At 51.5% G+C, this 24,201-nt stretch overlaps 1 protein-coding gene across 5 annotated transcripts in view; it reads left to right on the top strand.

The window, feature by feature from the left end:
- The window catches only part of LOC140404800 (uncharacterized), a 211,006-nt gene that overhangs the window by 161,317 nt on the left and 25,488 nt on the right, over window positions 1-24,201 (top strand). For 2 of the 5 annotated variants that reach the window (XR_011938588.1, XM_072493534.1), the window contains one exon: window positions 10,868-10,930. Coding sequence is in view for 2 of the 5 variants with exons in the window: in XM_072493534.1 (XP_072349635.1) it covers window positions 10,868-10,930 (63 nt within the window). In the remaining 3 variants the exon portion in view is untranslated. Of the gene's footprint in view, window positions 1-10,867; window positions 10,931-12,678; window positions 12,782-15,747; window positions 15,879-24,201 lie in introns of those variants that run through there. The other 3 variants (XR_011938586.1, XR_011938587.1, XM_072493533.1) reach the window with 3 other exon arrangements.

Genomic DNA, 24,201 nt, shown 5'->3' with positions numbered 1-24,201 from the left:
TGTGACTGATGGAGGACAACAGAACAGAGCAAACAAAACAAATATTCACAAGTCCAGTCTCTGAGGCTTGCGTCTGATCCTGGTCGACCGCCGGAGAGGTGGTGGAGGGGACGGCGGCGCCTTGACAGGCGGGATGGAAGCTGACTGGCGGCCTCGTGGTGAGAGGTATCGGGAGGTGGCAATTCAACATGTGGAAATGGAGGAGAACGTGGTTGCGGGCAGGCAGCTTTGCGCAGTGCCCGTCGATTCCTTTGCACGATGGAGCCATCAGCCATACGTACAACATAAGAGCGGGGCGTGGCCTGTCGAACAATGACAGCCGGGGCAGACCACCCACCATCCGGTATCTGGATCCTGACCGTGTCTGCCGGGGATAACACGGCCAGATCGGTGGCAAGGGCATCATAGCCCTGCTTTTGATGGTCTCTGAGCTGCTGCACCTTCTGCAGCACTGGGAGGTGATCCAGGTTGGGCAGGTGTATGGCTGGAAGCGTCGTCCGCAGGTCCCAGTTCATCAGGAGTTGAGCCGGCGACATGCCAGTGGACAATGGAGTCGCCCTGTACGCGAGCAGCGCAAGGTGTATGTCGGAAGCAGAGTCCGCGGCCTTGCACATCAGCTGTTTCACAATGTGCACCCCTTTCTCGACTTCTCCATTGGACTGCGGATAGTGCGGACTGGAGGTGACATGCCTGAAATTGTATGACCTGGCAAACGTGGACCATTCTTGACTGTTAAAGCACGGCCATTGTCGCTCATGACGGTGAGCGGGATACCATGCCTGGAGAACGTCTCCTTACAGGCTTTGATGACGGACCGAGAGGTGAGGTCGGGGAGCTTCAGCACCTCAGGGTAATCCGAGAAATAGTCGATGATCAATACGTAGTCGTGACCATTCGCATGAAAGAGGTCGATGCCAACCTTGGACCACGGAGAGGTCACTATGTCATGCTGTTGGAGCGTCTCCTTGCTCTGCGCTGGCTGGAACCGCTGACAGGTAGCACAGTTCAGGACCATGTTCGTGATGTTCTGGCTGATGCCGGGCCGGTAGACAGCTTGCCGGGCTCTGCGTCTGCACTTCTTGACGCCCAGGTGTCCCTCATGAATCTGGCGCAGCACCAAGCTCTGGAGACTGAGCAGAATGACAATCCTGTCCAGCTTGAGGAGGATACCATCGATCACCGTCAGGGCATCCTTCACATTGTAAAATTGTGGGCACTGCCCTATCTGCCAGCCATTGGTGAGGTTGTGGATGACGCGCTGCAAGAGGGGATCTTTGGCTGTCTCACCCTTGATGAGAACTACCTTCTCATCTGTCGCCGGGAGAGTGCTAGCACACAGCCGCACCTGCGATTCGATGTCCTGGATGATCTCCAGCGGCTCACTGGGCGAGGTGACGGAGCGGGACAATGTATCAACGATGATGAGCTCCTTGCCAGATGTGTACACCAAGTTGAAGTCATACCTCCTAGTTTAATCAGGATTCTCTGCAACCAAGGCGTCATGTCGTTCAGGCCCTGGTGGACGATGTGGACCAGAGGCCCATGATCCGTCTCGGCAGTGAATGTCGGCAGGCCGTAGACAATCATGAAATTTGAGGGAGCCGGTGAGAAGACCCAAGCACTCCTTCTCAATCTGGGCGTACCTGGTTTCAGTGGGCATCATCGCCCTCGATGCGTAGGCTACGGGTGCCCAGGATGATGTGTCGTCTCGTTGAAGCATCACCGCACCGATGCCATCCTGACTCGCATCTGTGGATATCTTTGTCTCCCGGTCCGGGTCGAAGAACACCAGGACGGGTGCTTCCAGCTCCAGCCACTCTGTCTGGTGTGCCGCCTTCCACTCAAAGGCAGTTGACTTTTTTACCAGGTTGCGTCGGGCCGTGGTGTGTGTGGCCAAGTTCGGGATGAACGTGCCCAGAAAATTGACCATGCCCAAGAAGCGCAGCACCTCAGGGACCTTCATGGCCTCGATGGCCTGGACTTTGTCTGTCCCCGGGCACACACCATGCTGTGAGATCTGGTCGCCTAGGAACTTGAGCGTCGATGTGCCAAAACAACATTTGGACCGGTTTAACTTGAGGCCATTGGCATGGACACGGCGGAATGCCTGCTGGAGACGGGAAACATGCTCTTCAGGGGTTGTGGACCATATGATGATGTTGTCCACGTACACACAAACCCTTTCAATGCCCTCCATCATCTGCTCCATGACTTAACTCCCTCCCGGGTATATATTAGTCACTACTTAACTCCCTCCCGGGTATATATTAGTCACTACTTAACTCCCTCCCGGGTATATATTAGTCTCTACTTAACTCCCTCCCGGGTATATATTAGTCACTACTTAACTCCCTCCCGGGTATATATTAGTCACTACTTAACTCCCTCCCGGGTATATATTAGTCACTACTTAACACCCTCCCAGGTATATATTAGTCACTACTTAACTCCCTCCCGGGTATATATTAGTCACTACTTAACACCCTCCCGGGTATATATTAGTCACTACTTAACACCCTCCCGGGTATCTATTAGTCACTGCTTAACACCCTCCCGGGTATATATTAGTCACTGCTTAACACCCTCCCGCGTATATATTAGTCACTGCTTAACACCCTCCCGGGTATATATTAGTTACTGCTTAACACCCTCCCGGGTATATATTAGTCACTACTTAACACCCTCCCGGGTATCTATTAGTCACTGCTTAACACCCTCCCGGTATATATTAGTCACTGCTTAACACCCTCCCGCGTATATATTAGTCACTGCTTAACACCCTCCCGGGTATATATTAGTTACTGCTTAACACCCTCCCGGGTATCTATTAGTCTCTACTTAACACCCTCTCGGGCATCTATTAGTCACTACTTAACAACCTCCCGGGGATCTATTAGTCTCTACTTAACACCCTCCCGGGTATCTATTAGTCTCTACTTAACACCCTCCCGGGTATATATTAGTCACTACTTAACACCCACCTGGAGATCTATTAGTCCCTACTTAACACCCTCCCGGGTATATATTAGTCACTACTTAACACCCACCTGGAGATCTATTAGTCCCTACTTAACACCCTCCCGGGTATATATTAGTCACTACTTAAATCCCTCCTGGGTATCTATTAGTCACTACTTAACACCCACCCAGGGATCTATTAGTCTCTACTTAACACTCTCCCGAGTATATATTAGTCTCTACTTAACACGCTCCCGGGTATATATTAGTCTCTACTTAACTCCCTCCTGGGTATCTATTAGTCTCTACTTAACACTCTCCCGGGTATCTATTAGTCACTACTTAACACTCTCCCAGGTATCTATTAGTCACTACTTAACACCCTCCCGGGTATCTATTAGTCGCTACTTAACTCCCTCCCGGGTATATATTAGTCTCTACTTAACACACTCCCAGGGATCTATTTGTCACTACTTAACACACTCCCGGGTATCTATTAGTCGCTACTTAACACCCTCCCGGGTATCTATTAGTCTCTACTTAAAACCCTCCCGGGTATATATTAGTCTCTACTTAACTCCCTCCCGGGTATCTATTAGTCGCTACTTAACACCCTCCCGGGTATTTATCAGTCTCTACTTAACTCCCTCCTGGCTATATATTAGTCTCAACTTAACTCCCTCCTGGGTATCTATTAGTCACTACTTAACACCCTCCCGGGGATCTATTAGTCACTACTTAACACACTCCCGGGTATCTATTAGTCACTACTTAACGCCCTCCCGGGTATATATTAGTCACTACTTAACTCCCTCCTGGGTATATATTAGTCTCTACTTAACACCCTCCCGGGTATATATTAGAACATACATAGAAAATACAGCACAGAACAGGCCCTTCGGCCCACGATGTTGTGCCGAACCTTTGTCCTAGATTAATCATAGATTATCATTGAATTTACAGTGCAGAAGGAGGCCATTCGGCCCTTTGAGTCTGCACCGGCTCTTGGAAAGAGCACCCTACCCAAACTCAACACCTCCACCCAACACCAAGGGCAATTTGGACATTAAGGGCAATTTATCATTGGCCAATTCACCTAACCCGCACATCTTTGGACTGTGGGAGGAAACCGGAGCACCCGGAGGAAACCCACGCAGACACGGGGAGGACGTGCAGACTCCGCACAGACAGTGACCCAAGCCGGAATCGAACCTGGGACCCTGGAGCTGTGAAGCAATTGTGCTATCCACAATGCTACCGTGCTGCCCTTGAGAACAAATAAATCTACACTATATCATTTAACCGTAATCCATGTACCTATCCAATAGCTGCTTGAAGGTCCCTAATGTTTCCGACTCAACTACTTCCACAGGCAGTGCATTCCATGCCCCCACTACTCTCTGGGTAAAGAACCTACCTCTGATATCCCTCCTATATCTTCCACCTTTCACCTTAAATTTATGTCCCCTTGTAATGGTTTGTTCCACCCGGGGAAAAAGTCTCTGACTGTCTACTCTATCTATTCCCCTGGTCATCTTATAAACCTCTATCAAGTCGCCCCTCATCCTTCTCCGTTCTAATGAGAAAAGGCCTAGCACCCTCAACCTTTCCTCGTAAGACCTACTCTCCATTCCAGGCAACATCCTGGTAAATCTTCTTTGCACCTTTTCCAAAGCTTCCACATCCTTCCTAAAATGAGGCGACCAGAACTGTACACAGTACTCCAAATGTGGCCTTACCAAAATTTTGTACAGCTGCATCATCACCTCACGGCTCTTAAATTCAATCCCTCTGTTAATGAACGCGAGCACACCATAGGCCTTCTTCACAGCTCTATCCACTTGAGTGGCAACTTTCAAAGATGTATGAACATAGACCCCAAGATCTCTCTGCTCCTCCACATTGCCAAGAACTCTACCGTTAACCCTGTATTCCGCATTCATATTTGTCCTTCCAAAATGGACAACCTCACACTTTTCAGGGTTAAACTCCATCTGCCACTTCTCAGCCCAGCTCTGCATCCTATCTATGTCTCTTTGCAGCCGACAACAGCCCTCCTTACTATCCACAACTCCACCAATCTTCGTATCGTCTGCAAATTTACTGACCCACCCTTCAACTCCCTCATCCAAGTCATTAATGAAAATCACAAACAGCAGAGGACCCAGAACTGATCCCTGCGGTACTCTCTACTTAACACCCTCCCGGGGCTCTATTAGTCTCTACTTAACACCCGGGAGGGCGTTAAGTAGTGACTAATAGATACCCGGGAGAGTGTTAAGTAGAGACTAATAGGTCCCTGGGTGGGTGTTAAGTAGTGACTAATAGATACCCAGGAGGGAGTTAAGTAGAGACTAATATATACCCGGGAGGGTGTTAAGTCGCGACTAATAGATACACCCTCCCGGGTATCTATTAGTCTCTACTTAACACCCTCCCGGGTATTTATTAGTCTCTACTTAACTCCCTCCTGGGTATATATTAGTCTCTACTTAACTCCCTCCTGGGTATCTATTTGTCACTACTTAACACCCTCCCGGGGATCTATTAGTCTCTACTTAACACCCTCTCGGGTATCTATTAGTCACTACTTAACACACTCCCGGGTATCTATTAATCACTACTTAACACCCTCCTGGGTATATATTAGTCACTACTTAACTCCCTCCTGGGTATCTATTAGTCACTACTTAACACCCTCCAGGGTATATATTACTCTCTACTTAACACCCTCCCGGGGCTCTATTAGTCTCTACTTAACACCTTCCCGGGTATATATTAGTCACTACGTAACACCCTCCCGGGGATCTATTAGTCTCTACATAACACCCTCCCGGGTATCTATTAGTCACTACTTAACACACTCCCGGGTATCTATTAGTCACTACGTAACGCCCTCCCGGGTATCTATTAGTCACTACTTAACACCCTCCCGGGTATTTATTATTCTCTACTTAACACCCTCCCGGGGATCTATTAGTCTCTACTTAACACCCTCCCGGGTATATATTAGTCACTACTTAACACCCACCTGGAGATCTATTAGTCTCTACTTAACACCCTCCCGGGTATTTATTAGTCACTACTTAAATCCCTCCTGGCTATATATTAGTCACTACTTAAATCCCTCCTGGGTATCTATTAGTCACTACTTAACACCCACCCGGGGATCTATTAGTCTCTACTTAACATCCTCCCGGGTATCTATTAGTCTCTACTTAACACCCTCCCGGGTATCTATTAGTCACTACTTAACGCCCTCCCGGGTATATATTAGTCTCTACTTAACACATTCCCGGGTATATTTTAGTCTCTACTTCACATCCTCCCGGGTATATATTAGTCTCTACTTAACACCCTCCCGGGTATATATTCGTCTCTACTTAACACTCTCCCGGGTATCTATTAGTCACTACTTAACACCCTCCCGGGTATCTATTAGTCGCTACTTAACACCCTCCCGGGTATATATTAGTCTCGACTTAACACCCTCCCGGGTACCTATTAGTCACTACTTAACTCCCTCCTGGGTATCTATTAGTCTCTACTTAACACCCTCCCGGGTATATATTAGTCTCTACTTAACACCCTCCCGGGTATCTATTAGTCACTACTTAACACATTCCCGGGTATCTATTAGTCACTACTTAACACCCTCCCGGGTATATATTAGTCACTACTTAACTCCCTCCTGGGTATCTATTAGTCACTACTTAACACCCTCCCGGGTATATATTAGTCACTACTTGACTCCCTCCCGAGTATCTATTAGTCACTACTTAACTCCCTCCCGGGTATCTATTAGTCTCTACTTAACACCCTCCCGGGTATATATTAGTCACTACTTAACACCCACCTGGAGATTTATTAGTCTCTACTTAACACCCTCCCGGATATATATTAGTCACTACTTAAATCCCTCCTGGGTATCTATTAGTCACTACTTAACACCCACTCGGGGATCTATTAGTCTCTACTTAACACTCTCCCGGGTATCTATTAGTCACTACTTAATACCCTCCCGGGTATCTATTAGTCGCTACTTAACACCCTCCCGGGTATATATTAGTATCTACTTAACACCCTCCCGGGTATATATTAGTCTCTACTTAACTCCCTCCCGGGTATATATTAGTCTCTACTTAATACACTCCCGGGGATCTATTAATCTCTACTTAACTCCCTCCCGAGTATCTATTAGTCGCTACTTAACACCCTCCCGAGGATCTATTAGTCTCTACTTAACACCCTCCCGGGTATATATTCGTCTCTACTTAACTCCCTCCCGGGGATCTATTAGTCGCTACTTAACACCCTCCCGGGTATCTATTAGTCGCTACTTAACTCCCTCCCGGGTATATATTAGTCTCTACTTAACACACTCACGGGGATCTATTAGTCTCTACTTAACTCCTTCCTGGGTATATATTAGTCTCTACTTAACTCCCTCCCGGGTATCTATTCGTCTCTACTTAACACCCTCCCGGGTATATATTAGTCTCTACTTAACTCCCTCCCGGGTATCTATTAGTCGGTACTTAACACCCTCCCGGGTATCTATTAGTCGCTACTGAACTCCCACCCGGGTATCTATTAGTCGCTACTTAACTCCCTCCCGGGTATATATTAGTCTCTACTTAACACACTCCCGGGGATCTATTAGTCGCTACTTAACTCCTTCCTGGGTATATATTAGTCTCTACTTAACTCCCTCCCGGGTATCTATTCGTCTCTACTTAACACCCTCCTGGGTATATATTAGTCTCTACTTAACACCCTCCCGGGTATCTATTATTCTCTACTTAACACCCTCCCGGGTATATATTAGTCTCTACTTAACTCCCTCCCGGGTATCTATTAGTCTCTACTTAACACCCTCCCGGGTATATATTAGTCTCTACTTAACACCCTCCCGGGTATCTATTATTCTCTACTTAACACCCTCCCGGGTATATATTAGTCTCTACTTAACTCCCTCCCGGGTATCTATTATTCTCTACTTAACACCCTCCCGGGTATATATTAGTCACTACTTAACACCCTCCCGGGTATCTATTAGTCTCTACTTAACACCCTCCCGGGTATCTATTAGTCTCTACTTAACACCCTCCCGGGTATATATTAGTCTCTACTTAACACCCTCCCGGGTATCTATTATTCTCTACTTAACACCCTCCCGGGTATATATTAGTCTCTACTTAACACCCTCCCGGGTATCTATTATTCTCTACTTAACACCCTCCCGGGTATATATTAGTCTCTACTTAACACCCTCCCGGGTATCTATTATTCTCTACTTAACACCCTCCCGGGTATATATTAGTCTCTACTTAACTCCCTCCCGGGTATCTATTATTCTCTACTTAACACCCTCCCGGGTATATATTAGTCTCTACTTAACACCCTCCCGGGTATCTATTATTCTCTACTTAACACCCTCCCGGGTATATATTAGTCTCTACTTAACACCCTCCCGGGTATCTATTATTCTCTACTTAACACCCTCCCGGGTATATATTAGTCTCTACTTAACACCCTCCCGGGTATCTATTATTCTCTACTTAACACCCTCCCGGGTATATATTAGTCTCTACTTAACACCCTCCCGGGTATCTATTATTCTCTACTTAACACCCTCTCGGGTATATATTAGTCTCTACTTAACACCCTCCCGGGTATCTATTATTCTCTACTTAACACCCTCCCGGGTATATATTAGTCTCTACTTAACACCCACCCGGGGATCTATTAGTCTCTACTTAACACCCTCCCGGGTATCTATTAGTCTCTACTTAACACCCACCCGGGGATCTATTAGTCTCTACTTAACACCCTCCCGGGTATCTATTAGTCTCTACTTAACACCCTCCCGGGTATCTATTAGTCTCTACTTAACACACTCCCGGGTATCTATTAGTCTCTACTTAACACCCTCCCGGGTATATATTAGTCTCTACTTAACTCCCTCCCGGGTATCTATTATTCTCTACTTAACACCCACCCGGGGATCTATTAGTCTCTACTTAACACCCTCCCGGGTATCTATTAGTCTCTACTTAACACCCTCCCGGGTATCTATTAGTCTCTACTTAACACCCTCCCGGGTATATATTAGTCTCTACTTAACTCCCTCCCGGGTATATATTAGTCTCTACTTAACTCCCTCCCGGGTATATATTAGTCTCTACTTAACACCCTCCCGGGTATATATTAGTCTCTACTTAACTCCCTCCCGGGTATATATTAGTCTCTACTTAACTCCCTCCCGGGTATATATTAGTCTCTACTTAACACCCTCCTGGGTATATATTAGTCTCTACTTAACTCCCTCCCGGGTATATATTAGTCTCTACTTAACACCCTCCTGGGTATATATTAGTCTCTACTTAACACCCTCCCGGGTATCTATTATTCTCTACTTAACACCCTCCCGTGATAACCAGAAACAGGCAGCGCCTCAGTAACCAGACAACAGGCAGCGTCACATCAACCAGACAACCGGCGGCGCCGTGGCAACCAGACAACAGTCAGCACCGTGGCAACCAGACAACAGGTAGCGCCTCAGTAACCAGACAACAGGCAGCCCCTCGGTAACCAGACAACAGGCACCGCCTCGGCAACCATACAACAGGCAGCCCCTCGGTAACCAGACAACAGGCAGCGCCTCGGCAACCAGACAACAGGCAGCGCCTCGGCAACCATACAACAGGCAGCCCCTCGGTAACCAGACAACAGGCAGCGCCTCGGCAACCGTACAACAGGCAGCCCCTCGGCAACCTGACAACAGGCAGCGCCTCGGCAACCAGACAACAGGCAGCACCTCGGTAACGAGACAATAGGCAGCGCCGTGGCAACCAGACAGTAGGCCGCACCACGGCAACCAGACAACAGGTAGTGCCATGGCAACCAGACAACAGGCAGCCCCTCAGTATGCAGACAACAGGCAGCACATCGGCAACCAGTCAACACGCAGCGAGTGCTACGGCAACCAAACAGGCAGCGCCATGGCAACCAGACAACAGGCAACGCCACGGCAACCAGACAACAGGCAGCGCCACGGCAACCAGACAACAGGCAGCGCCACGGCAACCAGACAACAGGCAGCGAGTGCCACGGCAACCAAACAGGTAGCGCCATGGCAACCAGACAACAGGCAGCGCCATGGCAACCAGACAACAGGCAGCCCCTCAGTATGCAGACAACAGGCAGCACATCGGCAACCAGTCAACAGGCAGCGAGTGCCACGGCAACCAAACAGGCAGCGCCATGGCAACCAGACTACAGGCAGCGCCATGGCAACCAGACAACAGGCAACGCCACGGCAACCAGACAACAGGCAACGCCACGGCAACCAGACAACAGGCAGCGGCGCGGCAACCAGACAACAGGCAGCGCCACTGCAACCAGACAACAGGCAGCCACTCCGTAAGCAGACAACAGGCAGCACATCGGCAACCAGACAATAGGCAGCCCCTCAGCAACCAGACAACAGGCATTGCCTTGGTAACCAGACAACAACAGTCAGCCCCTTGGCAACCAGTCAACAGGCAGCCTCAATATATCCAAGCCTTTTTTTAAACAATATATCCATCTTTTTACATTAGCCAGGAGTCTACCGATCCCCATTGTAGCCGGCAGTGCCTCAGCCAGGGGTGATTTGCCAGCCAATCAGTGGCCTTTTCTCCTGCGGTGTAAACATTTGTGATTGTTTGAAATTTGGCATTCTTGTGTTTGTCCTGATGAGTGGAAGTACAAAAAGCTTCGACAACCCGTCTCTTTTCAGCAACACTCACGCTCTGTCCTGCCGACCAAAGGTGTAGATGTAAACCGAGGTGGGGGGGGATGATGAATATTTGTTCTGTTAACCTTCTCCTGCTGCCATGTTAAACCTCTTGCTCCCTCTCCGCAGTCACGTACCCGGTGTACGACAAGTTCTACGACTCAGGTTTCCTCGTCCGACCCAAACGTGCAGGTATTAAAGATTCCTCCGAACCCCCTTACACCCCCTCCCCCCTGTACGTCTGGAGTGTCTGCAACATCCTCCCCTCCCCATTTCTCTGTCCCTTTACTTTGCTCTGTTGACGAGAATCCTGCTCCCTGTTTTCCTACTCACTATTTACTGTCCTCGTCTCGTTAACACCTCCCAATCACTCCACGTCGGTCTCCATCCGCTGTGCTTACTGCCCCCTTTCCCCTCAATGCCCTCAACGTGCTCTCTTCAAATTCTCTCCCCATCTTTTTCTCTCACTCCCTCACTTCCTAACCACCCCCCCCCCCCCCGCTGCCCTCTCACTCACTATCTCCCACTCCCCCTTTTGTTCATTTCTCACCCACTCCCCCTCACTCCACATCATTTGGTACTTCCCCCTGCTCCCGCTCCCTCCCCCACTCCCTCCCCTATCAACCACTCCCTCCCTCCTCACTACTCCCTCACCTGCTCCCTCCCCCCCTCCCTCCACTATCAACCACTCCCTCCCTCCTCACTCACTCCCTCGCCCCCTCCCTCCACTATCAACCACTCCCTCCCTCCTCACTCACTCCCTCACCCGCTCCCTACCCCCCTCGCCCCCTCCCTCCCTCCCTCACCCCCTCCCTCCCCCTCGCTGCCCTCTTCCCTCCCACTCCCTCTCTCTCTCCCTCTCTCTCTCCCCCTCTCCCTCTCTCCCCCCTCCCCCTCTCTCTCCCTCTCTCTCTCCCCCTCTCACTCTCTCCCCCTCTCCCCCTCTCCCTCCCTCTCTTCCCCGCTCTCTCCCCCTCTCTCACTCTCTCCCCCCCTCTCTCTCCCTCACTCTCCCGCTCTCTCCTTCACTCTCCCGCTCTCTCCCTCACTCTCCCGCTCTCTCCCGCTCTCTCCCTCGCTCTCCCTCGCTCTCCCCCGCTCTCTCCCGCTCTCTCCCGCTCTCTCCCGCTCTCTCCCGCTCTCTCCCGCTCTCTCCCTCACTCTCTCCCTCACTCTCTCCCTCACTCTCTCTCCCTCTCTCTCCCGCTCTCTCCCGCTCTCCCCCGCTCTCTCCCTCACTCTCCCTCACTCTCCCTCACTCTCCCTCACTCTCCCTCATTCTCTCTCTCTCCCCCGCTCTCTCCCTCACTCTCTCCCTCACTCTCCCTCTCTCTCCCGCTCTCTCCCTCACTCTCCCTCATTCTCTCTCTCCCCCGCTCTCTCCCTCACTCTCTCCCTCACTCTCTCCCTCACTCTCTCCCTCACTCTCTCCCTCACTCTCTCCCGCTCTCTCCCTCACTCTCCCGCTCTCTCCCGCTCTCTCCCGCTCTCTCCCGCTCTCTCCCTCCCTCTCTCTCCCTCTCTCTCCCGCTCTCTCCCGCTCTCTCCCGCTCTCTCCCGCTCTCTCCCGCTCTCCCCCGCTCTCTCCCTCACTCTCCCTCACTCTCCCTCACTCTCCCTCACTCTCCCTCATTCTCTCTCTCTCCCTCTCTCTCCCCCGCTCTCTCCCTCACTCTCTCCCTCACTCTCCCGCTCTCTCCCTCACTCTCCCTCACTCTCCCTCATTCTCTCTCTCCCCCGCTCTCTCCCCCACTCTCTCCCTCACTCTCTCCCTCACTCTCTCCCTCACTCTCTCCCTCACTCTCCCGCTCTCTCCCGCTCTCTCCCTCACTCTCTCCCGCTCTCTCCCGCTCTCTCCCTCACTCTCCCGCTCTCTCCCGCTCTCTCCCGCTCTCTCCCGCTCTCTCCCTCACTAACCAGTGAATATTTCTTTCCCCCAGCGAGTGGATTTTTCCAGCAATGTTTGGCCAAGTTGGTTGGTGTGGGTATTGGTGTGGCCCTCGTCGCCGCTCTCATTTATTACTTCTGGTACAGGAGGCTCAAGTAAGTTATTGGCAGTTGCGCCTTGTGTAGTGTTGGTTTCCGGCGCGATCCCCTGTCTGTGCCGAAGACTGTTCACTCTGTCCTTCTGTAGCTCGGTCGCCTGTCAACCCATGTCTAGGGTGACACAGTGTGTGTTAGTGACTGTCCGGCTCGCTACACCGTCCGGCTCGTTACACCGTCCGGCTCGTTACACAGTCCGGCTCGCTACACAGTCCGGCTCGCTACACCGTCCGGCTCGTTACACCGTCCGGCTCGTTACACAGTCCGGCTCGTTACACCGTCCGGCTCGCTACACGTCCGGCTCGCTACACCGTCCGGCTCGTTACACCGTCCGGCTCGTTACACCGTCCGGCTCGCTACACCGTCCGGCTCGTTACACTGTCCGGCTCGTTACACCGTCCGGCTCGTTACACCGTCCGGCTCGTTACACCGTCCGGCTCGCTACACCGTCCGGCTCGTTACACCGTCCGGCTCGCTACACCGTCCGGCTCGTTACACCGTCCGGCTCGTTACACCGTCCGGCCCGTTACACCGTCCGGCTCGTTACACCGTCCGGCTCGTTACACCGTCCGGCCCGTTACACCGTCCGGCCCGTTACACCGTCCGGCTCGTTACACCGTCCGGCTCGCTACACCGTCCGGCTCGTTACACCGTCCGGCTCGCTACACCGTCCGTCTCGTTACACAGTCCGGCGCGTTACGCAGTCCGGCTCGTTACACCGTCCGGCTCGTTACACCGTCCGGCTCGTTACACCGTCCGGCTCGCTACACCGTCCGGCTCGTTACACCGTCCGGCTCGTTACGCAGTCCGGCGCGTTACGCAGTCCGGCGCGTTACGCAGTCCGACGCGTTACACCATCCGGCTCGTTACACCGTCCGGCTCGTTACGCAGTCCGGCGCGTTACGCAGTCCGACGCGTTACACCATCCGGCTCGTTACACCGTCCGGCTCGTTACACCGTCCGGCTCGTTACGCAGTCCGGCGCGTTACGCAGTCCGGCGCGTTACGCAGTCCGACGCGTTACGCAGTCCGACGCGTTACACCATCCGGCTCGTTACACCGTCCGGCTCGTTACACCGTCCGGCGCGTTACACCGTCCGGCGCGTTACACCGTCCGGCGCGTTACGCAGTCCGACGCGTTACACCATCCGGCTCGTTACACCGTCCGGCTCGTTACACCGTCCGGCGCGTTACGCAGTCCGGCGCGTTACGCAGTCCGACGCGTTACACCATCCGGCTCGTTACACCGTCCGGCTTGTTACGCAGTCCGGCGCGTTACGCATTCCGGCGCGTTACGCAGTCCGGCGCCTTACACGGTCCGGCTCACTACACGGTCCGGCTCACGACACGGTCCGGCTCACTACACGGTCCAGCTCACTACACGGTCCAGCTCACTACACCGTCCGGCTCACTACAGGGTCCGGCTCACTACAAGGTCCGGCTCACTACAAGGTCCGGCTCACTACAAGGTCCGGCTCACTACACGGTCCGGCTCACTACACGGTCCGGCTCACTACACGGTCCGGCTCACTACACGGTCCAGCTCACCACACGGTCCAGCAGCTGGGATCTGCGTTGTGCTGGAACGCACCTACAGCTGTGCACTTCCCGAAACCCCATTGGCGGGAATCCTCGCAGGGAGTTTGGATCCGGGCCCTTTTCCATACCCCCCCACCCCCCCCCCCCGCCCCCACCACTGAAGGAGGGGGGGGGGGGGGTACTGAGGCCGATTTTGGGCAAGCCCCCTCCCCACCCAGCACCGAGATCAATGGGCGGTCACCAGGGCAGCCGCACCCCCCACACGGGCCTTTGGCCTCACCCGAGTGCGGGTTCACTCTGACCATTTGCTGATTCCACACCCCAGCATACGGGGGGGCGGCGGGGGGGGGGGGGGGGCGCTGGGGAGGGCAGAGAGAGGAGATTGTGGCAGCGATCCTGGCCGTCGGGTCACCCATAGCTTCTGCATCTCACCGCCTGCCCGGCGGCGGGGGGGCAGTGGTATTGTCGCCGGGTTCCACACCGTCCGTCATCTCCGCCCGCCTCCAGAGGAATGCATTTCGAAGGTGTCCCGACTCCGAGCTCTCGCCTCTGCCCGGATAACCCCCCCGTGCGATCTGCTCCTGCCTGCGAACTGAAACTATCTTCATAGAATCGACAGTGCAGGAGGAGGCCCTTCGGCCCATCGAATCTGCGCCGGCCCTCGGAAAGACCGCCCTCCTGCAGCCCACGCCTCCACCCCGTCTAACCTTTTGGACGCCAAGGGGAAGCTTAGCGCGGCCAATCCACCGAACCCGCACCTCTTTGGACTTGTGGAGCGATAACGTGCAGGGCGCGCGTTTGTCACAGCCGCTCGCGCAACCTCAACGTTCAGCAGGTGACTCTGCCGTCGGGCGCAAGGGAAAATCTCTGACTGCTCTGCGTTCCAGAGACAGAATCGTTTCAATGGTCAAATGGAGGATGGGAGACTCCAGGACAAGGGTAGGGGGCCGGGTCTGTAGAGGGGTTCTCCCGAAGAAAATTGATTAATATTAGCCTGGCAAGTTGGGTTGAGGGTTATTGGTACCGAGGTGGGTCGATGGAGTTAAGATACAGATCAGGCGCAGACTAACTGAATGGCCAGACAGTCTAGAGGGGCTGAATGGCCTCCTCCTGTTCTCTTGTCGCCTCACGTCCCAGCTCTGCCCCTTTGTAATTTCCTCCCTCGTATGTGTGAGGGTCGTGTGTGCGGGGAGGGAGGGAGTGGCGGACAGCAGGGGGGGGGCGGGGGGAGGGTAACCCCACACACCTGACCCGCTCTTCGCTCCGGATCCAGTCTCGTGCCCACCCCCCCCCCCCTCCCCCCCCCAGTGCCCCTCCAGCCGGGATGCACACCCCCCCCCTCCTCCCTCCTCCTCCCCCACCCTCCCCGATGAGGCCCCACGTGTAGGCCCGAGGGTAACACTGTTGTGTCTGTTCCCTGCCCGGCAGGAAGGCGAAACAGCAGAGTGAGGAGGAGGCAGAGTTTGAGGAGCGAGAAGCCTTCAATAAAAGGCGGAAGCCGCACAAAGTCCACCATGGTGACGATTTGGAGAATGATTACCATTACCAAGCAAGTCCAGGTAAAGGGTGTCCTCCAGGCCCCGGCTCTACGGGCTCCTCCAGACCAGTGAGGTGGGTGGGGGGGGGTCAGGACACCAAAACCGTGTCCCGTGTCCCTGAACGGTTGGGCCCCAGCGAACCCTCCCCCTCCCCAGGTCCCCACTGTTTAAGGAGGGACAGATTGCACCCTCGAGGGAAGAGTGGATCAGGCTGGTGGAGGCAGAGGGAAGGGTGGGATAGTATTTGAGTGAGCCCGGAGTTCTACTCTTGTTCATTGTCCAGTGTTACCTCTGGCGAAAGTGTGCATGAGTGTGTGCGTGTGTGAGTGTGTGCGTGTGTGAGTGTGTGCGTGTGTGAGTGTGTGCGTGTGTGAGTGTGTGCGTGTGTGAGTGTGTGCGTGTGTGAGTGTGTGCGTGTGTCAACCTGTGTCAGCGCATGTGTATCGGTCTGTCTGCACATGCATGTGTGTCTGTGGGATTGTATCTGAGTCTGTGTGTGCGTGTGCGTATGCTTCTGTGTGTGCACGCATGTATGTCTGTATGCATGTGTATCTTTGTGTGCGCGCACATGTCTGTCTGCGCGCACGTTGGTGAGTGCACCCTCGTGTATCTATGTCAGTGCGTGCACTTGTGTGTGCATGTCTGAGTGCACTTGTGTGTTTGAGCGAGCGCACGTGTATCGGTCTGTATGTATCTCAGTCAAAGTGTCTCTCTGTAGGTGTGTGCACATGTGTGTGTGTGTGCACGTGTGTGTGTGTGTGTGCGACCCTATGTCAATGTATATGCTACAAGTCACACAAACTAATAGTCAGGCAATCACGTGATTGCTGGACAGCTCTTGTCCATTCTCACTCCCCACAATCTTCAATATCCCACCCAGTCTAACCCCACTCTTCAATATCCCACCCAGTCTAATCCCACTCTTCTATATCCCACCCAGTCTAATCCCATTCTTCTATATCCCACCCAGTCTAATCCCATTCTTCAATATCCCACCCAGTCTAATCCCATTCTTCAATATCCCACCTAGTCTAATCCCACTCTTCTATATCCCACCCAGTCTAATCCCAGTCTTCAATATCCCACCCAGTCTAATCCCACTCTTCAATATCCCACCCAGTCTAATCCCACTGTTCTATATCCCACCCAGTCTAATCCCACTGTTCTATATCCCACCCAGTCTAATCCCACTCTTCAATATCCCACCCAGTCTAATCCCATTCTTCAATATCCCACCCAGTCTGATCCCACTCTTCAATATCCCACCCAGTCTGATCCCACGCTCCCCCACTTTTCAATTTCCCACCCAGTCTAATCCCATTCTTCAATATCCCACCCAGTCTAATCCCATTCTTCATTTTCCCACCCAGTCTAATCCCACTCTTCTATATCCCACCCAGTCTAATCCCACTCTTCAACATCCCACCCAGTCTAATCCCACTCTTCAATTTCCCACCCAGTCTAATCCCACTCTTCAACATCCCACCCAGTCTAATCCCACTCTTCAATTTCCCACCCAGTCTAATCCCACTCTTCAATTTCCCACCCAGTCTAATCCCACTCTTCAACATCCCACCCAGTCTAATCCCACTCTTCAATATCCCACCCAGTCTGATCCCACGCTCCCCCACTTTTCTATATCCCACCCAGTCTAATCCCACTCTTCAATTTCCCACCCAGTCTGATCCCACGCTCCCCCACTTTTCAATATCCCACCCAGTCTAATCCCACTCTTCATTTTCCCACCCAGTCTAATCGCACTCTTCAATTTCCGACCCAGTCTAATCCCACTCTTCTATATCCCACCCAGTCTAATCCCACTATTCTATATCCCACCCAGTCTAATCCCACTCTTCAATTTCCCACCCAGTCTGATCCCACGCTCCCCCACTTTTCAATATCCCACCCAGTCTAATCCCACTCTTCAATTTCCCACCCAGTCTAATCCCACTCTTCTATATCCCACCCAGTCTAATCCCATTCTTCATTTTCCCACCCAGTCTAATCCCACTCTTCTATATCCCACCCAGTCTAATCCCACTCTTCAATTTCCCACCCAGTCTAATCCCACTCTTCTATATCCCACCCAGTCTAATCCCACTATTCTATATCCCACCCAGTCTAATCCCACTCTTCTATATCCCACCCAGTCTAATCCCACTCTTCAATTTCCCACCCAGTCTAATCCCACTCTTCTATATCCCACCCAGTCTAATCCCACTATTCTATATCCCACCCAGTCTAATCCCACTCTTCAATTTCCCACCCAGTCTGATCCCACGCTCCCCCACTCTTCAATATCCCACCCAGTCCAATCCCACTCTCCCCCACTTTTCAATATCCCACCCAGTCTAATCCCAATCTTCAATATCCCACCCAGTCTAATCCCACTCTTCAATATCCCACCCAGTCTAATCCCACGCTCCCCCACTCTTCAATATCCCACCCAGTCTAATTCCACTCTTCAATGTCCCACCCCGTCTACTCCCACTCTCCCCTACTCTTTAATATCCCACCCAGTCCAATCCCACGCTCCCCCACTTTTCAATATCCCACCCAGTCTGATCCCACTCTTCAATATCCCACCCAGTCTGATCTCACTTTTCAATATCCCACCCAGTCTGATCCCACTTTTCAATATCCCACCCAGTCTAATCCCACTCTCCTCCACCCTTCAATTTCCCACCCAGTATAATCCCACTCTTCAATATCCCACCCAGTCTAATCCCACTCTTCAATATCCCACCCAGTGTAATCCCACTCTTCAATATCCCACACAGTCTAATCCCAATCTTCAATATCCCACACAGTCTAATCCCACGCTCCCCCACTCTTCAATATCCCACCCAGTCTAATCCCAATCTTCAATATCCCACCCAGTCTAATCCCACTCTTCAATATCCCACCCAGTCTAATCCCACTCTTTAATATCCCACCCAGTCCAATCCCACTTTCCTCCACCCTTCAATTTCCCACCCAGTCTAAACCCACTCTTCAATATCCCACCCAGTGTAATCCCACTCTTCAATATCCCACCCAGTCTAATCCCACTCTTCAATATCCCACCCAGTGTAATCCCACTCTTCAATATCCCACCCAGTCTAATCCCAATCTTCAATATCCCACACAGTCTAATCCCACGCTCCCCCACTCTTTAATATCCCACCCAGTCTAATCCCAATCTTCAATATCCCACCCAGTCCAATCCCACTCTCCCCCACTTTTCAATATCCCACCCAGTCTAATCCCAATCTTCAATATCCCACCCAGTCTAATCCCACGCTCCCCCACTCTTCAATTTCCCACCCAGTCTAATCCCACTCTTCAATTTCCCACCCAGTCTAAACCCACTCTTCAATATCCCACCCAGTGTAATCCCACTCTTCAATATCCCACCCAGTCTAATCCCACTCTTCAATATCCCACCCAGTGTAATCCCACTCTTCAATATCCCACCCAGTCTAATCCCAATCTTCAATATCCCACACAGTCTAATCCCACGCTCCCCCACTCTTTAATATCCCACCCAGTCTAATCCCAATCTTCAATATCCCACCCAGTCCAATCCCACTCTCCCCCACTTTTCAATATCCCACCCAGTCTAATCCCAATCTTCAATATCCCACCCAGTCTAATCCCACGCTCCCCCACTCTTCAATTTCCCACCCAGTCTAATCCCACTCTTCAATATCCCACCCAGTCTAATCCCACTCTTCAATATCCCACCCAGTCAAATCCCACTCTTCAATATCCCACCCAGTCTAATCCCACTCTTCAATATCCCACCCAGTCTAATTCCACTCTTCAATATCCCACCCAGTCTAATTCCACTCTTCAATGTCCCACTCCGTCTATTCCCACTCTCCCCCACTCTTTAATATCCCACCCAGTCCAATCCCACTCTCCCCCACTTTTCAATATCCCACCCAGTCTAATCCCACTCTTCAATATCCCACCCAGTCTAATCCCACTCTTCAATATCTCACCCAGTCCAATCCCACTCTCCCCCACTTTTCAATATCCCACCCAGTCTAATCCCAATCTTCAATATCCCACCCAGTCTAATCCCACGCTCCCCCACTCTTCAATTTCCCACCCAGTCTAATCCCACTCTTCAATATCCCACCCAGTCTAATCCCACTCTTCAATATCCCACCCAGTCAAATCCCACTCTTCAATATCCCACCCAGTCTAATCCCACTCTTCAATATCCCACCCAGTCTAATTCCACTCTTCAATATCCCACCCAGTCTAATTCCACTCTTCAATGTCCCACTCCGTCTATTCCCACTCTCCCCCACTCTTTAATATCCCACCCAGTCCAATCCCACTCTCCCCCACTTTTCAATATCCCACCCAGTCTAATCCCACTCTTCAATATCCCACCCAGTCTAATCCCACTCTTCAATATCCCACCAGTCGAATCCCACTCTCCCCCACTTTTCAATATCCCACCCAGTCTGATCCCACTCTTCAATGTCCCATCCAGTCTAATCTCACTTTTCAATATCCCACCCAGTCTGATCCCACTTTTCAATATCCCACCCAGTCTAATCCCACTGTTCAATTTCCCACCCAGTCTAATCCCACTCTTCAATATCCCACCAAGTCTAATCCCACATTCCCCACTCTTCAACATCCCACCCAGTCTAACCCCTCTTCAATATCCCACCCAGTCTAATCCCACTCTTCAATATCCCACCAGTCGAATCCCACTCTCCCCCACTTTTCAATATCCCACCCAGTCTGATCCCACTCTTCAATGTCCCATCCAGTCTAATCTCACTTTTCAATATCCCACCCAGTCTGATCCCACTTTTCAATATCCCACCCAGTCTAATCCCACTGTTCAATTTCCCACCCAGTCTAATCCCACTCTTCAATATCCCACCAAGTCTAATCCCACATTCCCCACTCTTCAACATCCCACCCAGTCTAACCCCTCTTCAATATCCCACCTAGTCTAATCCCACTCTTCAATATCCCACCCAGTCTAATCCCACTCTTCAATATCCCACCCTGTCTAATCCCACTCTCTCCCACTCTTCAATATCCCACCCAGTCAAATACTTTCTTCAATATCCCACCCAGTCTAATCCCACTCTTCAATATCCCAACCAGTCTAATCCCACTCTTCAATATCCGGCCCAGTCTAATCCCACTGTTCAATTCCCACCCAATCTAATCCCACTCTCCCCGGTCATCAATATCCCACCAGTCTAAACCCACTCTTCGATATCCCACCCAGTCTAATCCCACTCTTCAATATCCCATCCAGTCTAACCCCACTCTTCAATATCCCACCCAGTCTAATCCCACTCTCCCCCACTCTTCAATATGCCACCCAGTCTGATCCCATTCTTCAATATCCCACCCAGTCTAATCCCACTCTTCAATATCCCACCCAGTCTAATCCCACTCTTCAATATCCCACCCAGTCTAACCCCACTCTTCAATATCCCATCCAGTCTAACCCCACTCTTCAATATCCCACCCAGTCTAATCCCACTCTCCCCCACTCTTCAATATGCCACCCAGTCTGATCCCATTCTTCAATATCCCACCCAGTCTAATCTCATTCTTCAATATCCCACCCAGTCTAATCCCACTCTCCCCGCTCTTCAATATCCCACCCAGTCTAACCCCACTCTTCAATATCCCACCCAGTCTAATCCCACTCTTCAATATCCCACCAAGTCTAATCCCACATTCCCCACTCTTCAACATCCCACCCAGTCTAACCCCTCTTCAATTTCCCACCCGGTCTAATCCCACTCTTCAATATCCCACCCAGTCTAATCCCACTCTTCAATATCCCACCCTGTCTAATCCCATTCTCCCCCACTCTTCAATTTCCCACCCAGTCTAATCCCACTGTTCTATATCCCACCCAGTGTAATCCCACTCTTCAATATCCCACCCAGTCTAATCCCAATCTTCAATATCCCACACAGTCTAATCCCAAGCTCCCCCACTCTTCAATTTCCCACCCAGTCTAATCCCACTCTTCAATATCCCACCCAGTCCAATCCCACTCTCCCCCACTTTTCAATATCCCACCCAGTCTAATCCCAGTCTTCAATATCCCACCCAGTCTAATCCCACGCTCCCCCACTCTTCAATTTCCCACCCAGTCTAATCCCACTCTTCAATATCCCACCCAGTCTAATCCCACTCTTCAATATCCCACCCAGTCTACTTCCACTCTTCAATGTCCCACCCCGTCTACTCCCACTCTCCCCCACTCTTTAATATCCCACCCAGTCCAATCCCACTCTCCCCCACTTTTCAATATCCCACCCAGTCTAATCCCACTCTTCAATATCCCACCAGTCCAATCCCACTCTTCAATATCCCACCAGTCCAATCCCACTCTCCCCCACTTTTCAATATCCCACCCAGTCTAATCCCACTCTTCAATATCCCACCCAGTCTAATCTCACTTTTCAATATCCCACCCAGTCTGATCCCACTGTTCAATTTCCCACCCAGTCTAATCCCACTCTCCTCCACCCTTCAATTTCCCACCCAGTATAATCCCACTGTTCAATATCCCACCCAGTCTAATCCCACTCTTCAATACCCCACCAAGTCTTATCCCACATTCCCCACTCTTCAACATCCCACCCAGTCTAACCCCTCTTCAATATCCCACCCAGTCTAATCCCACTCTTCCATACTCTTCAATATCCCACCTAGTCTAATCCCACTCTTCAATATCCGGCCCAGGCTAATCCCACTGTTCAATTCCCACCCAATCTAATCCCACTCTCCCCGGTCATCAATATCCCACCAGTCTAAACCCACTCTTCAATATCCCACCCAGTCTAATCCCACTCTTCAATATCCCATCCAGGCTAACGCCACTCTTCAATATCCCACCCAGTCTAATCCCACTCTCTCCCACTCTTCAATATGCCACCCAGTCTGATCCCATTCTTCAATATCCCACCCAGTCTAATCCCACTCTTCAATATCCCACCCAGTCTAATCCCACTCTTCAATATCCCACCCAGTCTAACCCCAATCTTCAATATCCCACCCAGTCTAATCTCATTCTTCAATATCCCACCCAGTCTAATCCCACTCTCCCCGCTCTTCAATATCCCACCCAGTCTAACCACACTCTTCAATATCCCACCCAGTCTGATCCCACTCTTCAATATCCCACCAAGTCTAATCCCACATTCCCCACTCTTCAACATCCCACCCAGTCTAACCCCTCTTCAATATCCCACCCAGTCTAATCCCACTCTTCCATACTCTTCAATATCCCACCTAGTCTAATCCCACTCTTCAATATCCCACCCAGTCTAATCCCACTCTTCAATATCCCACCCAGTCTAATCCCACTCTCTCCCACTCTTCAATATCCCACCCAGTCAAATACTTTCTTCAATATCCCACCCAGTCTAATCCCACTCTTCAATATCCCACCCAGTCTAATCCCACTCTTCAATATCCGGCCCAGTCTAATCCCACTGTTCAATATCCCACCCAATCTAATCCCACTCTCCCCGGTCATCAATATCCCACCAGTCTAAACCCACTCTTCAATATCCCACCCAGTCTAATCCCACTCTTCAATATCCCATCCAGTCTAACCCCACTCTTCAATATCCCACCCAGTCTAATCCCACTCTCCCTGCTCTTCAATATCCCACCCAGTCTAACCCCACTCTTCAATATCCCACCCAGTCTAATCCCACTCTTCAATATCCCACCCAGCCTAATCCCACTCTTCAATATCCCACCCAGTCTAAACCCATTCTTCAATATTCCACCCAGTCTAATCCCACTCTTCAATATTCCACCCAGTCTAATCCCACTCTTCAATATCCCACCCAGTCTAACCGCCCTCTTCAATATCCCACCCAGTCTAACCGCCCTCTTCAATATCCCACCCAATCTACTCCCACTCTCCCCGTTCTTCTATATCACACCCAGTCTAATCCCACTTTCCCCCACTCTTCAATATCCCACCCAGTCTAATCCCATTCTTCATTTTTCCACCCAGTCTAATCCCACTCTTCAATATCCCACCCAGTCTAATCCCACTCTCCCTGCTCATCAATATCCCGACCAGTCAGGTAAGGGCGTTTGCCAGACGGCAGGTGGTGGAATTCCCACGGCTACTGCCACACACAGTACAGGAGAGGGTGCTCTCGGGGGTTTTTGGGGGGGGGGAGTGGGGAAGATCTCGGAAACTTACCAGGTGAGGAGGAGGAGGTCTCGGTGGTGGAGTTGAAAGGTAAGTGGGAGGAGGAGTTGGGAGAGGAGATCGAAGAGGGGACGTGGGCAGATGACCTGGGGAGGGTGAACTCTTCCTCTTTGTGCGTGAGAC

The sequence above is a fragment of the Scyliorhinus torazame genome, chromosome 31 (assembly GCF_047496885.1).
Source record: "Scyliorhinus torazame isolate Kashiwa2021f chromosome 31, sScyTor2.1, whole genome shotgun sequence".
In the NCBI taxonomy this organism is placed as follows: domain Eukaryota; kingdom Metazoa; phylum Chordata; class Chondrichthyes; order Carcharhiniformes; family Scyliorhinidae; genus Scyliorhinus; species Scyliorhinus torazame.
Note: the sequence above shows the minus strand (reverse complement) of the source record. Positions and strands in the feature narration are given on the sequence as shown.